This window comes from Microcaecilia unicolor, chromosome 2, assembly GCF_901765095.1.
Source record: "Microcaecilia unicolor chromosome 2, aMicUni1.1, whole genome shotgun sequence".
NCBI lineage: Eukaryota > Metazoa > Chordata > Amphibia > Gymnophiona > Siphonopidae > Microcaecilia > Microcaecilia unicolor.
The window spans coordinates 447,114,470-447,136,110 of NC_044032.1; the positions used below are offsets into that span (position 1 = coordinate 447,114,470).

Consider the following 21,641-nt stretch of genomic DNA (forward strand, 5'->3'; position numbering starts at 1 on the left):
AAAACAAACACAGATTAAAACATACTTGCCCCATTTTTTCACTGTATCCCCACTCTGCAGACATAAAAGTATGCAGGAAACAGCAGGGAGAGGGAGGCAAGGGGATTTCAAAATACAATCCCAGCGTGTACATTCAATGGCTTACTCCAGCCTCTCTCCTTTTCCCCACTGCAAGACAGACAACATTCAAAGGACTTGTTCCATTGCTTAAGATGTGTTTACATGCAGAAATTCCTTTGAATATTGTCCCTTTTATTTCAGAAGGTAGAAATGGAGTGCTGTATAAGCCCAGTGTACAGACCATCAGGTTCTGCTCCTTAAGGAACAGTAGAGACCTCTAGTGGCTGTACCGGGTAATTTGAGTATTGACCTTTTGACTTAGAATATTTTCCCATTTTCTGGATCAGGGGCTGGTTCTTCATCCTGTGACAAAGTGGAAGAAGAAGGTATCTCTTGGAGGGAAAACTGGGCTGGTATATATATCCAGTTTGAGGCAATAGGGGTGTAGTGTTGTCTTTGGCTCCTGCTCCCCAGCCACTGTACCACTACTGCAAGGAGAGAAACTTGACTCTTGCCTCCCAACAAACATACATCTACTGAAAGAAGGGAGGATCTTTGGTTACCTAAGCCAATGAACTTAGAGAAGATACCAACCCCTTCTCACCCTAAAAAAACAAAAACAAACAAAAAAAAACTTTTAAAATATTTTTTGCCAGCCTCAAATGTCATACCCAGCTCCACGACAGCAGTATGCAGGTCCCTGGAGCAGTTTTAGTGGGTGCAGTGTACTTCAGGCAGGCGGACCCAGGCCCATCCCCCCCTACCTGTTACACTTGTGGTGGTAAATGTGAGCCCTCCAAAACCCACCACAAACCCACTGTACCCACATCTAGGTGACCCCCTTCACCCCTTAGGGCTATGGTAATAGTGTACAGTTGTGGGGAGTGGGGTTTGGGGGGCTCAGCACACAAGGTAAGGGAGCTATGCACCTGGGAGAAATTTGTGAAATCCACTGCAGTGCCCCCTAGGGTGCCCGGTTGGTGTCCTGGCATGTCAGGGGGACCAGTGCACTACAAATGCTGGCTCCTCCCACGACCAAATGGCTTGGATTTGGTAGTTTCTGAGATGGGTGTCCTCGGTTTACATTATCGCCAAAAATCGGGGACGACCATCTCTAAGGACGACCTAAATTTCACGATCTGGGCGTTCCCGACCGTATTATCAAAATGAAAGATGGACATCCATCTTGTTTCAATAATACGGGTTTCCCCGTCCCTTCGCCAGGACGTCCTGTGAGGACGTCCTCAAGAAAACTTGGGCGCCCCTTTAGATTATGACCCTCTATTTGGCAAGGAGGAGTGATTTGGGTGGCACTAGAGAGGACTAAAAGATGGACCTGGTGCTTTGCACATCCAGGGTACAGAAAGGAGCTCCAATCGAGCAGCTATCCACTGAATGTTTTTTTTTTTGTTTAGTGTATTTACACTTGATATACTGCTGTTTGGACATCCATCACAGCAATTCACAAATGGCATATTGATAGTAAGGGAGATAAAAGAAAGAATAAAGTTACAGCTCCAAAAATAAGCAGAAGCAGAGAACAAAAAGAGTTATGCTATTTGAGGTTTCCGCTGAAGATTCCACTGCTGCTTTTGTCCAGTAGTAATTCAGAACCAAATGCATCCTGAAATAAAAATATTTTTAACTGTTCTTTTTTGTTAATGACTATAGGAGGGTTCTAAACACAAATAATGTGATAACCGGCTCTATAGAGAGAGACCCAGAACACTAAAAATGGAGCCCCTTTTTGAATCCAAATGGATTACTAATAAATTCTGTTGAAGTGATCTCAGTGATCTGCTTGGCACATATGGAATGATATATTAAAGCCAGCAATGTTGGTACTCCTATATTCAAAGATTCTACGTACTAAAGAAAATATTTTGATAGTTATCCTATGAGATATCGGAAGACAGTGTTCCTCCTTTAAAAGTAGAATGAATATGATCCCATTTCTTAGCTCCCTTAAGTAGTCTGATAGCAGTGTTCTGGATTAATTGCAATCTACTAGTATCATTGATTCAGATTCCTTTTAACAGAAAATCATAGTAGTCAATGTTGGTTAGTACCATAGAACGTCAGTGGTAAAGAGAGATTTCACTGTACATATCATGCATAATTTATAAAAACATTTCTCTGTAAGGTAGGAGATATGTGGCTTGTAAGATAGGTCTTCATCCAAAAATAATTCCCCAAAATTTTCAAGAGGAGACCCAATTTATGATACAGCCAGATATTTGATACAGTCAGTATGGGTGTTTCCTTTCTATTAAAAATCAACCCCTTACTTTTCTTTTTTTCTGGGTTAAGCTTCATTCTGTGCTTTTCTAGCCAGTTAGCTATTGTCACAAGTTTCTCGTTCACAGATGATATTTTCTGAGAATCAGATGAGTTGACAGCCATTACAAGCTGAAAGTCAGCGTCCTAGGCAAAGCACGCTAAACTGAGGGATTGTATGAGTGTGAGAAGAGGGGCCATAGAGATATTGGGGCCAACAAAGCCCTGCAGGACTCCACATGATAAGTGATAAAGAGTTGGAACCATCCCAAAGTACAGGTTAATATATATCCTAACGATAAAAGGAGAACCACTTCAGCACTATTCCTGATTGCAATGAATGGTAATGCTATGATCAATCAAATCAAAAGCTGCAGAAAGGTCAAGTGATTGCAGAATTACTGTGTTATTGTGGTCTATGAGTGAGCGAATGAACATAGCTACTCCCAAAGGGGATGTCTTAGTACTGTGAGACTTATAAAATCCTGATTAATTGTTCAGCTATTTTGGAAAGAAAAGGCAGGTTATTTACGGGGTGATAACTGGAATGGAGTAAGGGAAGTCACAGAAGATATTTTCCTGTCCCTGGAAGGCTCACAATTAAAAAAATAAAGAAATAAATAAAAATTACAAAAAGCTGAAGTAGGACTTGAACCAGCAACCTTTGGCAAATGGACAGCTGTGTGGCCATTTTATAATATGGACATTCCTCTGTTGACACAGACATCCATGCATCCATGTCCCTTGTTTTTGCCCTATTCATAGTTTGGATGTTTCAGTTTGTAAAATGAGGTTCATGCTGGACATAGCCAGAACTTGACACCCATTTTCTTGTGTTTTAGAACAGGTTGTATGTCAGCAGATCCTGTTCTAAAATACATGAGACACGGTTGTCCATATCTGACGTACAGATTTGGACATCCATATTCTGAGCTGGACGTCCTTCCAAAAATTCTGCTCATAGTAACATATAATAAATGATGGCAGATGAATAGATTCTCTTGGAAAGAGAAGTTGGAACTTCTATCCACACAGTTGTCATCTACAGACCTCAAACACAAACAGAAAAGCTGGACAAAGATCTGGTCATGGCATCCAAAAGATGGGACTGTATGAGGAAGTGTTGTTGATGAGAGATTTCAATCTGCTAGATGCAGACTGGAAAGTTCCATCTTCAGAATCAGAAAGAAGTACAGAGATTATGGATGCCTGCCAAAGTGCTCTGTATTTATCACACAAAGGAAGCTCTACTGGTCGAAATAAAACTTCAGGGCTCAGGACATAGTCCGGGACAGGCTAGCATTTTCAAACCCTAGCAGTTTTCCATCCCAGCTCTAATCTAACTTTCATCTCCCGTTACCCTGTCCATTCACTCAGTTCTGATTTCCAGTCCTCTTTTCCACTCTCCTTCCTCTCGTAGCAGGATAGGGGGAGGAAGGTTGCAATATTTATCTACTGCCAACCCACTCTTGCATTTTAGTCATTCTTCTACCCTGATGGGGTTTAGAACAATTTAAGGACCTAAAGACATTTCTCTTTGTGGATGCCTTCCACTGATTCTCCCAGGCCTCCTCTCTGTAGGTGCCAGATGCAAGTTCCTGACCACACAACTTATGACCATGTTCTCTCCCCTCCCCCTATAGTTCTTCCCTTTTCCCTTCTTTTTGTCTTGTCTGTGATTTTTGTTTTTTCAAATTTTAGTCTGTAAGCCACCCAGATGGATTTGCGCAGCTGCCCCTTACCAGTCCTAGTTACAGCCCTAGTTTAACAACCATACTACAGTCAAAAATGAGGCCAATGAATAACAATACCTCTGGAATTGCCTCAGAAAGAGAAAGTTCAGTTCTGATGTGATAATAAGGAAGACGCCTTCAACCGCTAAAACGTTTGCGTGCCTACATTGCAGCTTGGTAAACAAGGCCCTTAGTGAAAATGGAATTCAATCCATACAATGGTCCTTCACCATATCATATCCAAATATTAAGGTAGGAACTGTGTGTGTCTTTTCGACTCATTCCAAGAAATTTTAAAAAGCTGAAGGTGCAAAGAGTGATTTAAGGTTGATAGAGTATCATGAAAAAAATATCAGACTGGAAAATGTTTTCTACTGAGAAAGCAATCACAAGATCTATCGACTTTAACAGGATTAAAGATACAGGTTGGACTCAGTGGACCTTGTTCATTCTAACCATTATAAGTACGAGTTTGCTTCAGCAAGACATGAGAAGTTCCATTCTGCATTTTGGTTAATTAGCTGATTTATCACCAGAGTTGTGAGAATAAGTTATATATAATTGCAGATTAATGTCAGCCATTGTTTTAGAATTAAAGTAATTCTCTTTTTGAAGGAATGGAAAAATGTGATGCTATGGCTTAGAGCGAAGAAAAGCTTTTTATTATTGTATAAAGGACACAAAATCCTTTCTTCTAGGACTCCAGAGCATGAACAAGCACTGACAGCTCCCATGCTGTCTCCCACATGCCTATATGCTTGGATTCCCCTTCTTGGGTAAACATGAATGGAAAATAGGATGAAAAAGAGCCTGAAAATACAAGAGTAGAAGCATTTCACATAAAGGTTTAGAAATAAAACAATCCTTCACATAAGCATGATATCCCGAGTCTCTGACATTGGCCTTCAGCCCCTCACTGAATGAAAGTTCCAATATATTTTAACTCTTTTTCTTCTCTTATTCTCTGGGGCATTTTTATTAAGGCGTGCAGGTGCCTACACACGTCAAACGTGTCAAATTTGCGCTACCACGTGCCCTGGGCAGTAATTCAATTTCTTGCGTGTGCCCAAAACACGCAGTAGAAAATATTTTCTATTTTCTACTGCGGGCCCTTACCCGGCGGTAATCAGCGGTTGGCGCGTGCTGCATGCTTACCGCCCGGTTAGCGCTGAGACCTTACTGCTAAGTCAATGGGTGGCATTAAGGTCTCAAGCCAAAAATGGACACGTATTGGTTTTCATTTTGCCGTACATCCATTTTCCAGCACATTACAAAATCCTCTTTTTTCCAGGCACGCTCTGGAAATGGACCAGCGCGTGTCCAAAACACGCGTCTACACCAGCGCAGGCCACTTTTGGGCGTGCCTTAGTAAGGCCCCCCTCTATGAGGTGATGCATTCTTCAGTGAAGTTCAGAAAAAATCCAGAAGAGGGCAGTATGTTATAGATTTGATCACTGCTCTGCAGTTTGTACTTGAGCTGCACAGATTGAGTTTTCTAACAGAGATGGTGCACTTCTTTTTCTTTTTTTGTTTCATTTTTTATTGAGTTTCTACACATATATGCAAATAAATCACATATGATAACAATACAAAAGGCAATAAGTAAACAACATAAATCACCATATTGGAATAACAAACCCACATCAAGAGAGAGCAAGGAGTAAAGAATAAAGGGAAAGAAAAAAAATACTAGCTGCATATAATATAATACCTCCCAAAAAGAGCACTAACCAATCCAATGAAGCTTGCTTATTAAATAAAAATGTTGCCAATGGTGAAGGGTCTGCAAAAACACTTTTTTTTTTTTAATTGAAGCAGACACTTGCATGGGAACTTTAAAACAGAAACTCCCTAATTCTATAAATGGTGCTTTAAATTGCACTCGCAAATTTGGGCACGTACCCAATTTATGCACGCAATTCAAGGGGCCATTTACTAAGACACAGTAAAAAGTGGCCTATGGCAGTGTAGGCGCGTGTATTAGGCGTGCGCTGGGCCAGTTTTTACCGCATCAGTAAAAAAGGTCTTTTTTTTAATGTGAAGAGAAAAGGAAATGCGGTAAAACTGAAACCAGCATGCGTCTGGCCTGAGCCCTTAATGCCACCCATTGACCTAGTGGTAAGGGCTCATGCGCTATATGCACGGTGACCGGTCAGCGTGCGCTGTCAATTACCGCCAGAAACGGCACGCATGGGAGGAAATAATTAGTCTAGGCGTTATGGGCATGCACCAAATCTGAAATTACCACCGGGGGGGGGGGGGGGGGGGCGTTCTGACCCGGTGGTAGTCTCATTTGGGCGCACATTGCATGCAAGTGCGTAGAGCCTACCACAGCCTAGTGAAAGGGCTCCAAATTGAATAACGAGCTACTTTGCACCGATAATCTAGAGCTACCAGTTATTGGTGCTAACTGGCGTTAATGAAAATTGACACATGTAAATATTATTCTCAGCTCCAAAAAGGGGGTGCTGCTATGGGAGGGACATGAATAGATCAGGGACATTCCCACAATTTATGCATGCCGCTATAGAATAATGGGGATTGTGAAGGGGTGGAGCAGATGGAAGTGGAAGGGGAAGGAGTGAGGAGGCACAAGAGCAAAAGGAGACAGAACAGAGCCTTGCCTTTACTACTTCCCCAGAGAAAGAGAAGAGAAAGGTTAGTGTCCCCTGAAAAATGGAGGAGAGAAAAAGACTACACTACCCAGCAGCCCCGGCGCAAGCCCTGGTATAAAGATTACCTTCCCCAGCAGGTCACAGGGGAGAACTCTGACAAGGCAAGGGAGGGGCCCCTGGAGGGTAATCAGGTGAACAAGGACCAGCTGAAAAGTGGGTGGGACGAGGAACCCATGGAATGGCAAGAGGCTGAGGAGAGGGGGAGAGAGGGGAACCCAGAGGAGCCGATGGACCTCTCAGCCTGGGCTCATTCCTTAGGAAAAAAGCTGAAAAAGCAGGTGAACTCGTGGTATGGCAGCTGGGTTTCAAAGGGGAAAGAGAAAAGGTCATGAGGGAGGAGGGTCAGTGTATTGAGAGAGTGACCCAAGAAAGGGAGGGACCTGTTTTCTTCCCAAAGCAAGTTCAGGCTGTTATGAACTGTGTGTTAAAGGTGCTATTTGAAGAGGGATTATTGCCTCCCCCTGTGTGAACCGTTCACAGCAGGAGGAAGCTGTTTGGGAGAAAGTGTTTGCTCCAGCCTGAAGAAGTGGTTTATTGGGAACTGTTTATTGGGACTGTTTGCCAAAGCACCAGGAAGAAACTGGGAGCAGTTTCTCTCTTTTTCTTGTGTTGTTTTTTTTTTCTTCACAGACATTCTCCTCCTTTTCAAAGGGGAGTGAGAGAAGGAGAGTATGGGGCTATAGACTGCTTAAGGTGGAACAAACTGATTTCTGGCAGCAGGGGACTGGAGTGGTTTTTCTTTCCGGCTGTGCTGTGATCCTGAAAGGAGAACAGTGGGATTGTGTTTTGGATGCCTGCTTTATTGTTGTTTTGGAAACTGCTGGACTGTGAATCCCAGAAGGAAAATAAAGAAACTTGCTGATTTTCTTTTAAGTTTGATTTCTGTAAGCCCTGCCTTGTGGACTACAGTGGGCTAGGAGGTTGGGACATAAATCCTGTTTTGTAGCCGGAGTGTCCAAGGCAGGGGCAAGATCCTACGGATCCTGGAAGGAGGGCCTGATCTTTTACAGGATCTATGCCTAATTTAGGCACAGCAATTTATACCAAGGTTTCGCTGGTGTAAATGGTTGCACCTACGTGTAGTTGTGATTCCAAGCACTCAGCGCTAGTCTATAAACGATGTGTAACTTTGAGCATCGTTTATAGAATAGCGCTAAGCGCTATTTTTTTTTCCAACTTCGATCTTTAGCCGCCATTTGCTGAATTTACTCCAAAGTGGCTCCCAGTGCAAGTGTCCTAAGTTTTAATGGTCCAAAATGACTTCCTCTTCAATTTAGTGGCCCTAGCCACATCTGGATAGAACTGCAGTTTTTGACCACATTAAAAAAAACAAACAAACCCCATTTAAGACAGTCATCTTCTCAGACTCAGAAATGAAGGTGAAAAGGAGTGTGACTCAAGTTGTGGCTTCATTGTGAGGTGTTTCAAGAAATTCTGGGGCCCTTTTACTAAGCTGCGTTAGGCGCTAATGCACACCTACACTGTTTAAAATGGTAAGCATCCCGTAGTAACTGCCAAATTAGCACGTGACAATCGCATGCAAAAAATATTTTTTTGAGAGGGTGTGTCAGGGGGGCAGAGAACGGGCATTCCTGTGCTAATCAGTTAGCACAGCTACATTACCGAATGGTAACTGGTTCGCGCCGGAATACCACGTGAGCCCTTATCACCTACAAAATGGGTGGTGGTAAGTGCTCATGCTGTAAAATTTATTAATGGCCATGAACAAATGGCAATATTAGCACATGGCCATTAATACAAAAAGACCATTTTTATGGCTAAAGTAAAAATAGCCTTAGGGGTAAAAAGTGGCCTGTGGTAGCGCAAGCGCATCTTTTGGGCATGCGCTGGGCCATTTTTTAGCGCATCCAGGAAAGGGCCTTTTTTAAGGAGCCGGAAAATGGACATGCGCTAAAATTGAAATCAGCGCGCGTCCATTTTTGGCCTGAGACCTTACCGCCACCCACTGACCTAGTGGTAAGGTTTCATATGGTAAGCATGCAGGCATGTACCAACTGCTGTTTACTGCCAGGCAAGTGGCCCACCGCAGGATTTGGTGCATGCCAAATTTGAAATTATCGTCCGGCTCACACGCTAGCCGGGTGGTAGTGCCAATTTGAAGCGTACTGTATGTGATTAGGCCCTTACACACCTTAGTAAAAGGGTCCCTTAGTGCGTGGGAAAACCTGCATAGGGTCATGGTAAAGCCACCTTTTACCTCAGCTTAGTTAAACGACCTCTTAGTTAAACTGTGGATTAGGCTCTATCACATCATAAGCCACTCCCTCCTCCCCTTCCTTAATAACTTTCAAAGGCAAACAATACAAACAATAATTTGATCCACATTAGATAGTGACAAAACTTCCCTCAAATATTTCCTAATACATGGTGCACTTCTCAACTAACCCCTACTTTGTGTATATGACAACCTCATCACATCATAGGTCTTACAACAGTAGATATTTCTCCCAAGGATGCATATATACTACTATTTCCTATCTCTCAGCCCACATTAAATACTCTTACATTAAATATTCTTACATTGACGAAGTTCTCACCTCAGCCTGGGCCCAGAACGAATCCCGATTGGTGCGTCTCATCTCCAGTGCAGGATTTGTCTTTCGGTAGTTAGTCCCCTATATGAAAACAAGGAGAGGTCAAGGACTGAGTGATACTGCAAAAAAGAGAGAAAATCCAATGAATAGGCCCAGAAGTGAGATGCTGAGGTTTGTCTAAACAGGTGAGAGCTCAGTGATCGACAACTATTTAACACAGGAGGATAAGAACGATGTAAGACAGACCAAGAAAGAGTCAAGAAGAAAGGCAGAGATCATCAAGTAAGAGACCAGGAGATGTAGGAAGTGATAGCTGAGTTCCTGACCAGAATGGAGATGGTGACGTATGCTGGGATCCGGAAGAGAGAAAGACTGAGTAAAGCCTGACATCAGTAACATAAACTCTCCATTGCCCCAGGTACAAAAAACAGATTGTGAGCCTACTAGGGACAGAGAAAGTACCTGTAGATAATGCGTACAGCGCTTTGTACATCTACGAGCTCATTTTCAGAAGATGGACGTTCTTCTCACAGAAACATCCAAATCGGTATAATTGAAAGCCGATTTTGGACATCCCTAACTGTACTCCGTCGCACACAGCCAAAGTTCAAGGGGGCGTGTCGGAGGCGTAGCGAAGGCGGGACTTGGGCATGCCTAACACTTGGATGTCCTTGACCCATAATGGAAAAAAAGAAGGACGTCCCTGACGAGCACTTAGATGCTTTCACCTGGACCTGTTTTTCTTATGAATAAGGCACAAAAAGGTGCCCGAAATGACCAGATGACCATTGGAGAGAATCGAGGATGACCTCCCATTACTCCTCCCACCCTCAAAAAACATCTTTCAAAATATTTTGTGCCAGACTCAGATGTTATAATCAGGTCCGTGACAGCAGTATGCAGGTCCCTGGAGCAGTTTTAGTGGGTGCAGTGTACGTCAGACAGGTGGACCCAGCCCCATCCCCTCCACCTGTTACATTTGTGGAGGTAACAACAAGCCCTCCAAAACCCATCACAAACTCACTGTACCACATCTAGGTGCCCCTCTTCACCCATAAGGGCTATGGTAGTGGTGTACAGGTTGTGGGGAGTGGGTTTTGGGGGGCTCAGCACACAAAGTAAGGGAGCTATGTACCTGGGAGCAATTTATGAAGTCCACTGCAGTGCCCCCTAGGGTGCCTGGTTGGTGTCCTGGCATGTCAGGGGGACCAGTGCAGTACAAATGCTGGCTCTCAACCAAATGGCTTGCATTTGGTCATTTCTGAGATGGACGTCCTTGGTTTTGATTATTGCCAAAAATCAGAAACGTCCATGTCTAGGGATGACCAAATCAAGGGACAACCAAATTTAAGGATTTGGATGTCCCTGACGGTATTTTCGAAACGAAAGATGGACGTTCATCTTGTTTTGAAAATACGAGTTTCCCGCACCTGGACCCGGACATTTTGCAAGGATGTCCAAATCAAAACTTGGACGTCCCTTTCGAAAATGCCTCTCCTAGTAGCACTATAGAACTGATAAGTAAGTATAACCTGAATATAGAAGACATTTATTGATAGCACTGAAATAAACTGTACACGATAAAAACAATTAATAAAGGAGTCTTACCAACAAGGACACAAGACCACAAGAATAGGAGAAAGGCCACATGCACATTTGTTACTGATAGACGAGTACCTCAAAAGCTCCAAAATACTGCTGCTGTCAAAACATGGTTTTCATGCAGTTGTATAAGCAATGTCCCCGAACTACCTGCAATATTGTCTATCAGGTCCTCCTGAGAATATGTCACCTCCAGCATGTGAATAGGAAGATTCGGTAAAAGTGCCTCATAATCCAAAGGACTTTCCCTTTCTACTTGAGTTAACATTTTCTGAACAGACCATTATTTTTAGCTCTAACTTCTAATGCTGTTGCATTTGTCAAGGTACTGTGTGTGGTATGCTTCCATACTCTGAGCTAATGGAAAAATAGAGGAATAGGGTTACAACAGTGGCCTACCTCAAGTTAGTCTCAAGGAATTAGATTTGGAAGAGTGTGAGATGAAGTTCAGGTGCAGGTTCACCAAACCCTATTGATTCTACGTAGCAACTGGATGGGATTGTTGATTTGGTTTATTGGGATTCCAAGGTCCTCATGTTTTTAAGATAAGGCTAACTCGCTAAATGTTTTAGGCCTGATATTCAAAAGATTTATGCTCCGCTTTGAGAATTATCCGGCCAATATTCAAAGCGAGTTAACCTGCTGGGAACAGCTGCCAACCAGTTAACCTGCTTGTATGTGGTTAGCTGGTCATTTACAGCGGAACTTAACCAGTTAGTGGCACTGAAAATGACTGGTTAGCACCAAAGTGGAAGCCAGCTAAGTTGGAGGCATTCTGGGGCATTTCAGGGACGGCGTCCAGTTAGCTCCCAATTTTCAGAGCTAACCAGTCATGTTAAGCGCATAAATAGGACCGCATAAATAGCTGTTCTATCTTTATGTGCTAGCCCATGGCCAGTTAATTGTGAATATTGAATTTACTGGGTGTGCACTAGCTGGCTCTTAAGAAAACCGGAAATTCAATGCTGAAGCCCACACAGGGCCTGGCATTGAATTTCCAGTTTCAGCGCCAGCGATGGACAAAAAAAAACACTGTCCGCCACCAGCTGAGTATCAACTGGTATGTTCTTAAACTGATGTCTGAAAATTTAGCAGGCTGAGTGCTTAAATGTATACTCAAACGGCTAGATTCTATATATAGCGCATGAAAATTCTATGCGGAAAAAATATGCCTAGGCATACTCTCTATATTATGCCTAAATTTTATAGGATAGGCTTAAATTTCTACGTGGTATATAGAACTACACCAAGCGCCTCTTCACATGACCAAATTTAGTCAAGGTAATAAGCTGAAATAAGCTTAAATGACTGAAATTTTGTCAAAATTTAGTCAAGGCCATTTATGCCATGTTTTACTTGGTGTAAATCCCGACACCTAAATTAGGCGCAGAGCGTATGTATTCTATAACAATGTGCATAGATTTTAGAAATACCCATGCCCCCTTTTCAAATATGCGACTTAGAATTTACATGCACCACTTTATAGAATATACTTAGCGAGTTCTGCACATAAATTTTAATTAATGTCAATTAAAGTTACATACATTGTTATAGAATATGCTTTGATTTCCATGCAGAAATTAGGGCACAATACATAAATCCTAGGGAAAATGTCACCATGACCCTAAATTTAAGAGCATCAAAAGTGGGTGGCAACAGGGATGGATTTAGGGTGGGAGGAAAAATTAAGAGCTTAGCACTGATTTTCATCTCTAGGCTTGTAAACCTAGGCAACTGAATGGCAGCCTTAAATTTATAAACATAACTTCAAAGCTCCTAAATTAAGATGAATTTTCAGAGGAAAATTTAGGCTTCTAGGTTTGGCTTAAAATATCACCACATTTTGAAGCTTGAGGCTTAAACATAGGAACTCAGCTTTTTTTGAATATTGGACTCTTTTAAATAGCCCGACTATAAAATATTATCATAACATACACAAGAAATATTTTCCCCTATATTATTACTTTTTTTCCTCCTTATCACTGGCAAGTGTTTCTCTTTCCCAGACATCTGTCTCCATCAGTGTGATGTTAAAAATGCTTATCTCTGAACAAAGAATAAAGGGTTCATATGTATTCCCATTCTCTGAAGACAGAATTTTTGTGGTATAACATAACCCTTCATCATCATCTTTAATGGGTCTTGCTGTCCCCCTTTGCAGTATCTTTTTCCTTTGATAAATTATCAAGAAATTGAAGCAGCTGGTCTAGTGGAAAAATTAGGCATGATCTGAAAGCTATCTAGAAGTTTCCTTTGTTGGTCAGTTCTCTCATCAGTGTAATTCCATAAGAATGTATCTTTAGAGACCAAATACGGGCAACTATGTATTCTGTATTTTACCTCTCGACACCAAGGAGGGGTGATACATCTTGGACTAGCTAACTTTTGGTCCACTAGACAAATGGTACTTCATTTTCTTTGTCCTAGTCAGTTTGTGTAATATACTGTGCTGTCTTTTTAGGCACCCAAATCCAAACTATAGCATGTTGCCTCTTAAACTATAGGAGAGTGTGTGCTCCAAATACCAAACCATTTTTATGAGGTGGAAACAGATCAGAATTGTCAGTTTGTTGGTTCATTTGAATTTGCTAGTTTTATTCAAAATATTTTTAATTATTTTGATATTTTCTAATGTTTTAGTGTGTATGTTTTAAATTTGTACGTGAGGCTGTAACTTGCTTACATTTCCTTGATAAGTGGGATATAGATCTTTTAAATAAAGAAACTTACCACTAGGGTCTCTGAGCCAAGAGTTCGAGTGCCCCTGGAGATTCTGCCTGAAGTTGAGATCCTGGACAGTATCACTTGAATGGCTTCAGAGGTTAATTCATCAACTCTGTGAACAGTGAGGAACGCATGGGCTTCCTGTGGGAGGGACCATGCACAGTCAGACACAGTACACTGCAGGAGATATCTTTAAGCAACTGAAAACTAAACCTTTCTATTTTGCTTTTTTTTTTTCAGCACTGCCTTCATTTTAAAGAATCCCTCTAATAATGAAAGTTACTGTGGGTTTAAGAATCTGTTACTGTACAACCCCTTTCCTTTAGAGATATCACTGTAGTATTGAATACAGATTTGTATTTCGATAATGACTCGGTTATGCGTACCATGTGACAATATATTTGCAGAAGGATTTAATTTATTTATTTGAGATTTATTAACCACCTTTATGAAGGGATTCACCTAAGGTGCTGTACAGCAGGTACAGCTCAACATAAAACTTACAATTTTGTTAACAGCATAATATAGACATAAATACAATAAAAGAGGTAAACTTTGAAACAGCAAATTGAAACCTAATAATAAGACTAGCATGAAACAGTGTAAAAAATATACACATTTAACAGCACTGGAAAACAATCATATAGCAGAAATGATAAAAGGCAGCAGAATACGAATGATACCATAATAGGCAACTTAGAAGAAGGCTCATAGGTATGTCAGCACAATACAAATGAAACCCTTTAATAGGCAATGTATTAGCCCATTCATATAACACAGATATGATATACACAATGTCAGCACATTATGTTATAGTCACTGGAGAAATATGTAAAAACTAGTAAAAAAAGGCCCGTTCCTGACACAAATGAAACGGGCGCTAGCAAGGTTTTCCTCGGAGTGTGTATGTTTGAGAGTGTGTGTGAGAGATGGAGTGTGTGTGTCAGAGAGAGAATGAGAGAGAGACAGAGACAGCGTGTGTGTGTGTGTGTTTGTGTGAGAGAAAGAGATGGTGAGAGACAGAGTGTCGTGTGTGTGTGTGTGACAGAGAGATAGAGTGTGATAGACAGGGAGTGTGTCAGAGAGTGTATGTGAGAGACAGTGAATGGGTATGAGCCCCCATCCCCCCTCTCGCAGGGCCCCCCTCTCGCAGGGCCCCCCTCCCCACCCCCACCTCTCCGGTCTCAGGACCCCCTCCCCACTTCCCTCTCCCCTGCCCCCCCCCTCCAGCCATCCATGTCCAGCGACCCTCCTCTCCCCCTACCCCCCCCTGCAGCCACCCATGTCCAGCAACCCTCCCCTCCCCCCTCCAGCTACTCATGTCCAGCAACCCTCCCCTCCCCCCCTCAGCGCATCAAACCCCCTCGCCACTCGCAGCTACCAGTGGTAACGCTGTCTGGCCACTGCTGCTTCTCTTGTTGAGCAGCAGCGGCCGCTACAAAAAGAAAAAAAGCGATAAATGTTTTTAAACCCAGCCCAAATCATTGGCAATTGCACGAGTCTTAAAACGTAGTCTCTGCAGCCACTCCTCCTCTCGCCTGTCACGTCGCTGCGCTCCTTCAGGGTCTTACTCCGGGGGCAGTGACGTGGAGACGAGAGGAGGAGCGGCTGCAGAGACTGCGTTTTAAGATTCGTGCATTTGCCAATGATTTGGGCTGGGTTTTAAAACATTTATGTTTTTTTCTTTTTGTAGCGGCCGCTGCTGCTCAACAGGAGAAGCAGCAGCGGCTGGACAGCGTTACCAGTGGCAGCTGCAGGTGGTGAGGGGGTTGATGTGCTTCGGGTGGGGGGGAGGGGGGTGTTTGATGTGCCGGTGGGGGGGGGGGGCTTGGGTGATGCGCTGATGGGGGGGGGGGGGTTCTGTGGTGCCGCGCTTGTAGTTTTTTTTTGATGCGCCGTTCCCTGCCACTTGCTCCGAAGTAATAAGAGTTATTATATAGGATGTTTGAAAGAAAACAATTGTTTTTGTTAATTTGAATGAGCTCAAACTTTTTTTTTTAGGATAATCACACTCTTTTCATAATTGGAGTGATGGTGATTTTTCTGGCAATAATATTTCTGTCTACAACAGTGATCTCTGAAGTGTTTCTATATCTGATGGTCCATAATACATTAACAAAATTATTTTGAGAGAATGTTTGTTTGTTCCCTTAATATAAGTATTTGATTAGAAAAAACATTTATTCCACAATACAAATGGCACTCATTAATGGGTACAAATTAGAGCAGGGCTTCCCACATGGGATCACACATACCATGTTTGTAGTCTCGACATGGTTTGGAAGTACATATATACTCCCTCCAGGGACAGGGAAATACCCAGTAAACCTGAATGTAACTCACCTTGAGCTACTACTGAAAAGGTGTGAGCAAAATCCAAACAAATAAATACGTGTGTGATTACAACATGCTTCAGTGGGTCACGGATGTCATTGTGGCTGTGACCACAGAATCTCAGACTGAAGAAGATTGGTCAGTTCTACCATTAGAGTATTTAAACAACATAGATATGATGCTAATAATACAATACAATGAAACATCCTTGCTCATTCCACTATGGAATTCCATACTGACCACAATACACCTTCAACTTTCTTGCCTTGCTGCTGAAAACCACCTTATTTGATGACTAAAGGCCCATAGGAAATTGGGAATGCCTTTGTAAAATGTTCACAATTACATAACAAATATCTTCCGCACTATTAATGTAACTCTAAGGAAAGTTCTGTTATTTTTCTTTCTGCGCTAATGATGAACGACTTATGTAAAATATTTGTAATTCCATGTAAAACGTCTTCCAAGCTGCAAGTGCAATCCTAAGAACAGCTTTCATTTTTGGTGTGAACCATGGTGAACCCTCCTAGGAGATACAGCAGTATATAAACAATAAATTGATATTGATAGTTGTTTAAACCAAGATTGTGCCTTATGCATAGATTACAATCCTCTAGATATTTCTGCAACTGCTCTATAACTATTCCATCCAGTATTTTTGAGGCCACTGGCTGATAATTTGATGTCTCCGACAAATTCTCCAGAACATTTTTTGGTATTGGTGTTAGGATAATATGGCCCAACTGTGATGGAAATTCCCCTTGTGACAATAGATGATTTAACTATTTACGTAAGGCATCGAAAGAGAATGATGGCGCTGAAGCTATAAGCTGCGGTGGGCAAGAGCCTAACAAGCAATATTTACTATTATATTTCCTAAAAAAAATCTTCCTATTGATTCTTGTGAGCATAGACTAAAATCTGTCCATAGCCTGTCTGCCGGAAGCAACTGATCTTTATAAGACAGGCAATTTGGCCAATGTATTTCAAGATTTTTGCAAAGTAGAGGAGTGTGGTAGCCGTGTTAGTCCACTCTTAAGGTTATCTGACAAAGAAGGGCAACCTTCGAAAGCTAATCAAGAAATGTATTAAGTTATGTCCAATAAAAAAGGTATCATCTTATTTTCTTTTCCATGTTTTATTTTGTTTGATTTCTATTGATAAGATTTTTGCAATAAATTCTCCTGAATTTTGAAAACCTTGTCTTGAAAATATTTTGCCAATGCTTCTGCAGTTGGAATTCACTCAAACACTCAACACCTATACGGCTACAAAGTACCCATGACCTCAGCGACGATTCTTTTCACATGAGCAATCTGCTCATGACTTGCCTGCCTCCTCATCGGTCACAATTCTTTTATTACGTTTTTAAGTAAATATTTTATCATTGTAACCAAGTGCTTTTAGCATCAATTTAGTTGGATTAAGTATTAAAGTCAACTTAGCTTATATCTAATATAATTGTGACCGATGAGGAGGCAGGGGAGTCATGAGAAGATTGCTCATGTGAAAACAGTTGCCACTGAGGTCATGGGTCAGATGTATGAGTGTTGACCATTTGAGTGACTGTAACATTGTGGCTCCCACTCTCAATAAGTTATATACTAACTACTTCAAAGTGATTCTGCAGTTGGAATAGCAGTTTCTGTCAGTTGTGAAATTTCTATAGTATCCAGAATAGAATTAACTATTTTGAAGATCCCTTTAGAAGTCTATGTAGCATCATTTATCTTTTGGGAATAGTACTTTTAGCTATTTTTGCTAAAAAAAAAAAAAAAATTATATTGATGTATAACAGATCTCCAATTCACCTTATCACATTCTAACCAATTTTTTTCCATAACCTTTCTAGTTATCTACATTTTTGTTTTTGCAGTAAAAGTTCATCATCATATCAAATGCTTGATCTTTTCCTATTTTTTCTACTGTGGCAGGGATAGGGGGTCCCTGATTAGGGAGAGTAAGCAAAAAGTTTCCCCTCTATAGAATTCCTGGAGCACTTAGAAAAGCCATGTCAAAACAGCAGGCCCCTTAAGTATAATGCTCAAGAGCAAGGAAGAAACACCTACAAATGGGAACCCATAAAGCAATGGTTCCCAAACTTTCTTCGGTCATGGCGCCCCTAGGCTATACATTTCCTCTCAAGTCCCCCCCCCCCCCACCTTTGTCGTCACCGCTGCCACTGAACCTTCCATCCAGCTTCTACCCACCTTCTCTCCCTCCTCCATGCAGCTTCTGCCTACCTCTACTCCCTTCCATACACCTTCTCTCCCTCCTCCACCCAGTTTCTACCCACTTTCTCTCCTGCTTCCATCCAATCTCTGCCCACCTTCTCTCCCCTTTCCATCCAGCTTCTGTCCACCTTCTCTCTCCCTTCCATCCAGCTTCTGTCCACTTTCTCTCACCATCCTTCCAGCTATGGTCTTCCCCTTTCTCCTCATCCTTCTACCCAGCATCTTCTCTCTTCTTTCCACTCATCATCATCCCTCTCTGTCTCTCTCTCTCTCTACCCCTATCCAGTGTCTCCACTCTTCTATCATTTTTCCTCCCCCTCTCCATTCAGCTTCTCCTGCCTCTCTCTATATGCACCCCCTCTTTCCCTTCCACTCAGTAGCTTCTGTTTCCTAGCCACTGCTGCTTCTCCCGATGAGCAGCAGCAGCACTGGCAAAGCAACAATTTGCAAGTGTGGGCTCATCATTTTCAGGCTTGCGCTGTTGGCTCTGCTGGTCCTCTACCCCAGAATGAGAAGTTGCATCAGCAGGGGAAGAGGACCGGCAGAGCTGACAGCGCATGTCTGAAGGCTGGGGCTTTGCACTTGCTTTTGGTTGTTTTGCTGCCGCCATTGCTCATCGCGAGAAGCAGCAGCAGTGAGGTGGTGGCAGTGTGTCTCAGTGGGAGGATTTCCCGCTTTGGCGGGAGTGCGGGAGATGACCCACCAAAGCGGGAGTCTCCAGCAGGTCTGTGGGAGGGAGGTGAAGAAAATATGCCACGGCACCCCTGACAGTTCTCTGTGGAGCCCTGGGATGCCGTGGCACACAGTTTGGGAACCACTGCCATAAAAAAACATGAGGATTTTTCACCCTGGGGGAGGGGTAAGAGGAGCAACCCAGGTTACTTTTGGCCAATAAGAAACCCAAACTGAAGGGTCCAATCAGAGACAGGTTAAGAGGTAGAGCTTTTAAGGGCCATCTTCCCTGGATAGAGGAGGAGAAGAGGAAGCTTCCATTGAGATGCTGTGGGATGTTGAGGGAGAAGAAGAACTAATGGATACTACTGAACAGGCCAGCCAAGAGGAAATGGAGATCGAATCTTGTTGAAAAGTGAGTTTTTCTCCCCCCCCCCCCCCCTTATTTCTTTTCCTTTTGAAGGAAGGCCAGTAGGGGAGGTAACTGGCTAAAGAAGCAAGCGGGTGGTGGCCTTCCTCTCTTTTTCCCTGCTTGTGCTCCCTGGGCAGGAAAAGAGTTTTGGAAAAGGAAACTTGGAGTTTGTGATTCAAATTTTGTCTCCCTTTTGTTTGGAAATGACTAGGCTGAAGGAAGCAATGAATGTTTTTTTTTTGGTTGAATCTTAAAGGCACCTAGCTGAAAACTGTTTGAGGACAGACGCTACTGAATTTGCATAAGCTGAGAGTGAACCTAATTTGCATATTTCTGTCATTCTGTCTATTGAAAAGTCTTGTGGTAATTTTGCATTTTTTTTGTTTTATTTTACTAAGGGCATTAAAGAAAACTCAGGGTAATAATAGCTTTTTTTCTTTTCCACTTCATCCTGAGTATATGAGTGGCCAGGAAGACAGACCTGAAACCCCTAGTGAACTATTAGGGAAAGACTTCCTTTTGGAGATCCTTGGTGGTGGAATAGCTCTGGATCCTTAAGAGCAGGAGTGGTGAAGGAGACTCCTGTGGGCTAAGAAGGTATTCCAACCACGACCCTAACTATCCTGGGAGGAGCAGTGTGACAGTACAGATTTTTTAAGGAGCAATTTCATCCAGCACCTGTGCATTTATGTCACATAGATATTTAAACATCTGTATCACATCTTTAAGTCTGTCCCCATGCACTTTATGACAAAGATCAATGACCATTTTAGTAGCCACCTTCTGGACTGTTTATATCTTTTTGAAGGTGATAATCACATGGTAAAATTTGATGTAACAGCTAAATCAGAGAACAGTCACACAAAACTCCAAGTCCTGGACTTTAAATAAGGGAGTACCTGAAAAAAAAAAAAAGAGTAGACAGTATGAAGGAAAATAAGAGAAGTGGAGAGACAGGGGACCAATCTGAATGGAACTGTAAAAATGGTAACGGATCTTTATGTAAGGAAAGCAAATAAAAGCAAGAGGAAAGGGAAACTGTTATAGTTCTCCAAACAAATGGCTGAAAAAATAAAGGCAAAAGAGGTAGCATTATAGAAGAATGTAAGATGAGGAACACAGAAAAGCAAACTAGATAAAACTCCAAGAAGTGAAGAGAGAAATACAACTGGCAAAAAGCACAGGCGTAAGAAAAAAAGATGTAAAGAGAGATAGGACTTTTTCAGATATGTTGGTGAAAGAAGGAAGGCTACAGATGGAATTGTAAGACTGAAAGATGCCAAGAAATGCCACATGAAGACTGACGAGGTAAAAGCAGACATGCTAAAACAAATACTTCTGTGTTTATGGAAGAAAATCCTGGAGAAGAACCACAGTTGGCTGACAAAGATATATATGAGAATGGAACAGATATCATATTGTTTATGGAAGAAAATGTTTATAAGCCACTTGAAAAACCTGAAAGTGTAAAAGCCACAAGGCCAGATGAGATACATCCAATGAACTTCCTAGAATCCAGTGGGTTGCAAGATCTGAGGCAACATGGTTTTACCAAAGGAAAATTGTGCCAAATGAATCTGACTGATTTCTTTGACTGGGTGACCAAAGAACTGGATCAAGGTTATATGTTAAATATAGTCTACTTGGATTTCAGAAAAGCCTTTGACACAGTTCTTCATAGGAAGCTCATGAATAAACTGAGTTGAAGTTAGGACCCAAAGTGGTGAACTAGATTAGAAACTGGTTGACAGATGGCAGAGGGTTAATGGAATTCATTCAGAGGAAAGAAAGGTGAGTAGTAGAGTGCCTCAGGAGCCAGTTCTGGGGCTAATTCTATTCAGTATATTTGTGAGCAACATTGTCAAAGGGTTAGAAGGAAAAGTTTGCCCTTTTGCGGATGACACGAAAATTTACGAATGGAATAGACCATGAGAAATGGTGTACAAAAATTAGAAGAATGGTCTAATGTTTGGCAGTTAAAACTGAATGTGAAGACTAGCAGAGTGATGTACTTGGGTTGTAGAAATCCCAAGGAGCTGTATGTGATAGGGATAAAGAAACTGATAAACAAGGACCAGGAGAGGGACTTTGGAGTGATAGTGTCTGACAATGTAACAAGACAGTTGCCAAAGCCAGAATGATGCTAGGCTGCATAAAAAGGAGCATAACCAGAAAGGAGTAGGTGTTAATGTCCCTGTACAAGTCATTTGTGAGATCCCACTTGGAATATTGTGTTCAGTTTTTGAGGCCGGATCTCAGTAAGGACATAAAAAGACTTAAAGCAGTTCAAGACCTGAATATGTATACATGTATACTCTGGAAAGGAGGGGCATAGGAGATATGGTAAAGACATTTAAATACTT

At 42.0% G+C, this 21,641-nt stretch overlaps 1 protein-coding gene across 2 annotated transcripts in view; it reads right to left on the reverse strand.

Annotated features, from left to right (window-relative positions):
* The window catches only part of LOC115461225 (drebrin-like protein A), a 212,628-nt gene that overhangs the window by 42,743 nt on the left and 148,244 nt on the right, over positions 1-21,641 (reverse strand). For both annotated transcript variants that reach the window (XR_003940673.1, XM_030190909.1), the window contains exons 5-6: positions 13,633-13,767; positions 9,304-9,381 (exon numbers count right to left, since the gene is read on the reverse strand). Coding sequence is in view for 1 of the 2 variants with exons in the window: in XM_030190909.1 (XP_030046769.1) it covers positions 9,304-9,381; positions 13,633-13,767 (213 nt within the window). In the remaining variant the exon portion in view is untranslated. The remainder of the gene's footprint in view (positions 1-9,303; positions 9,382-13,632; positions 13,768-21,641) is intronic.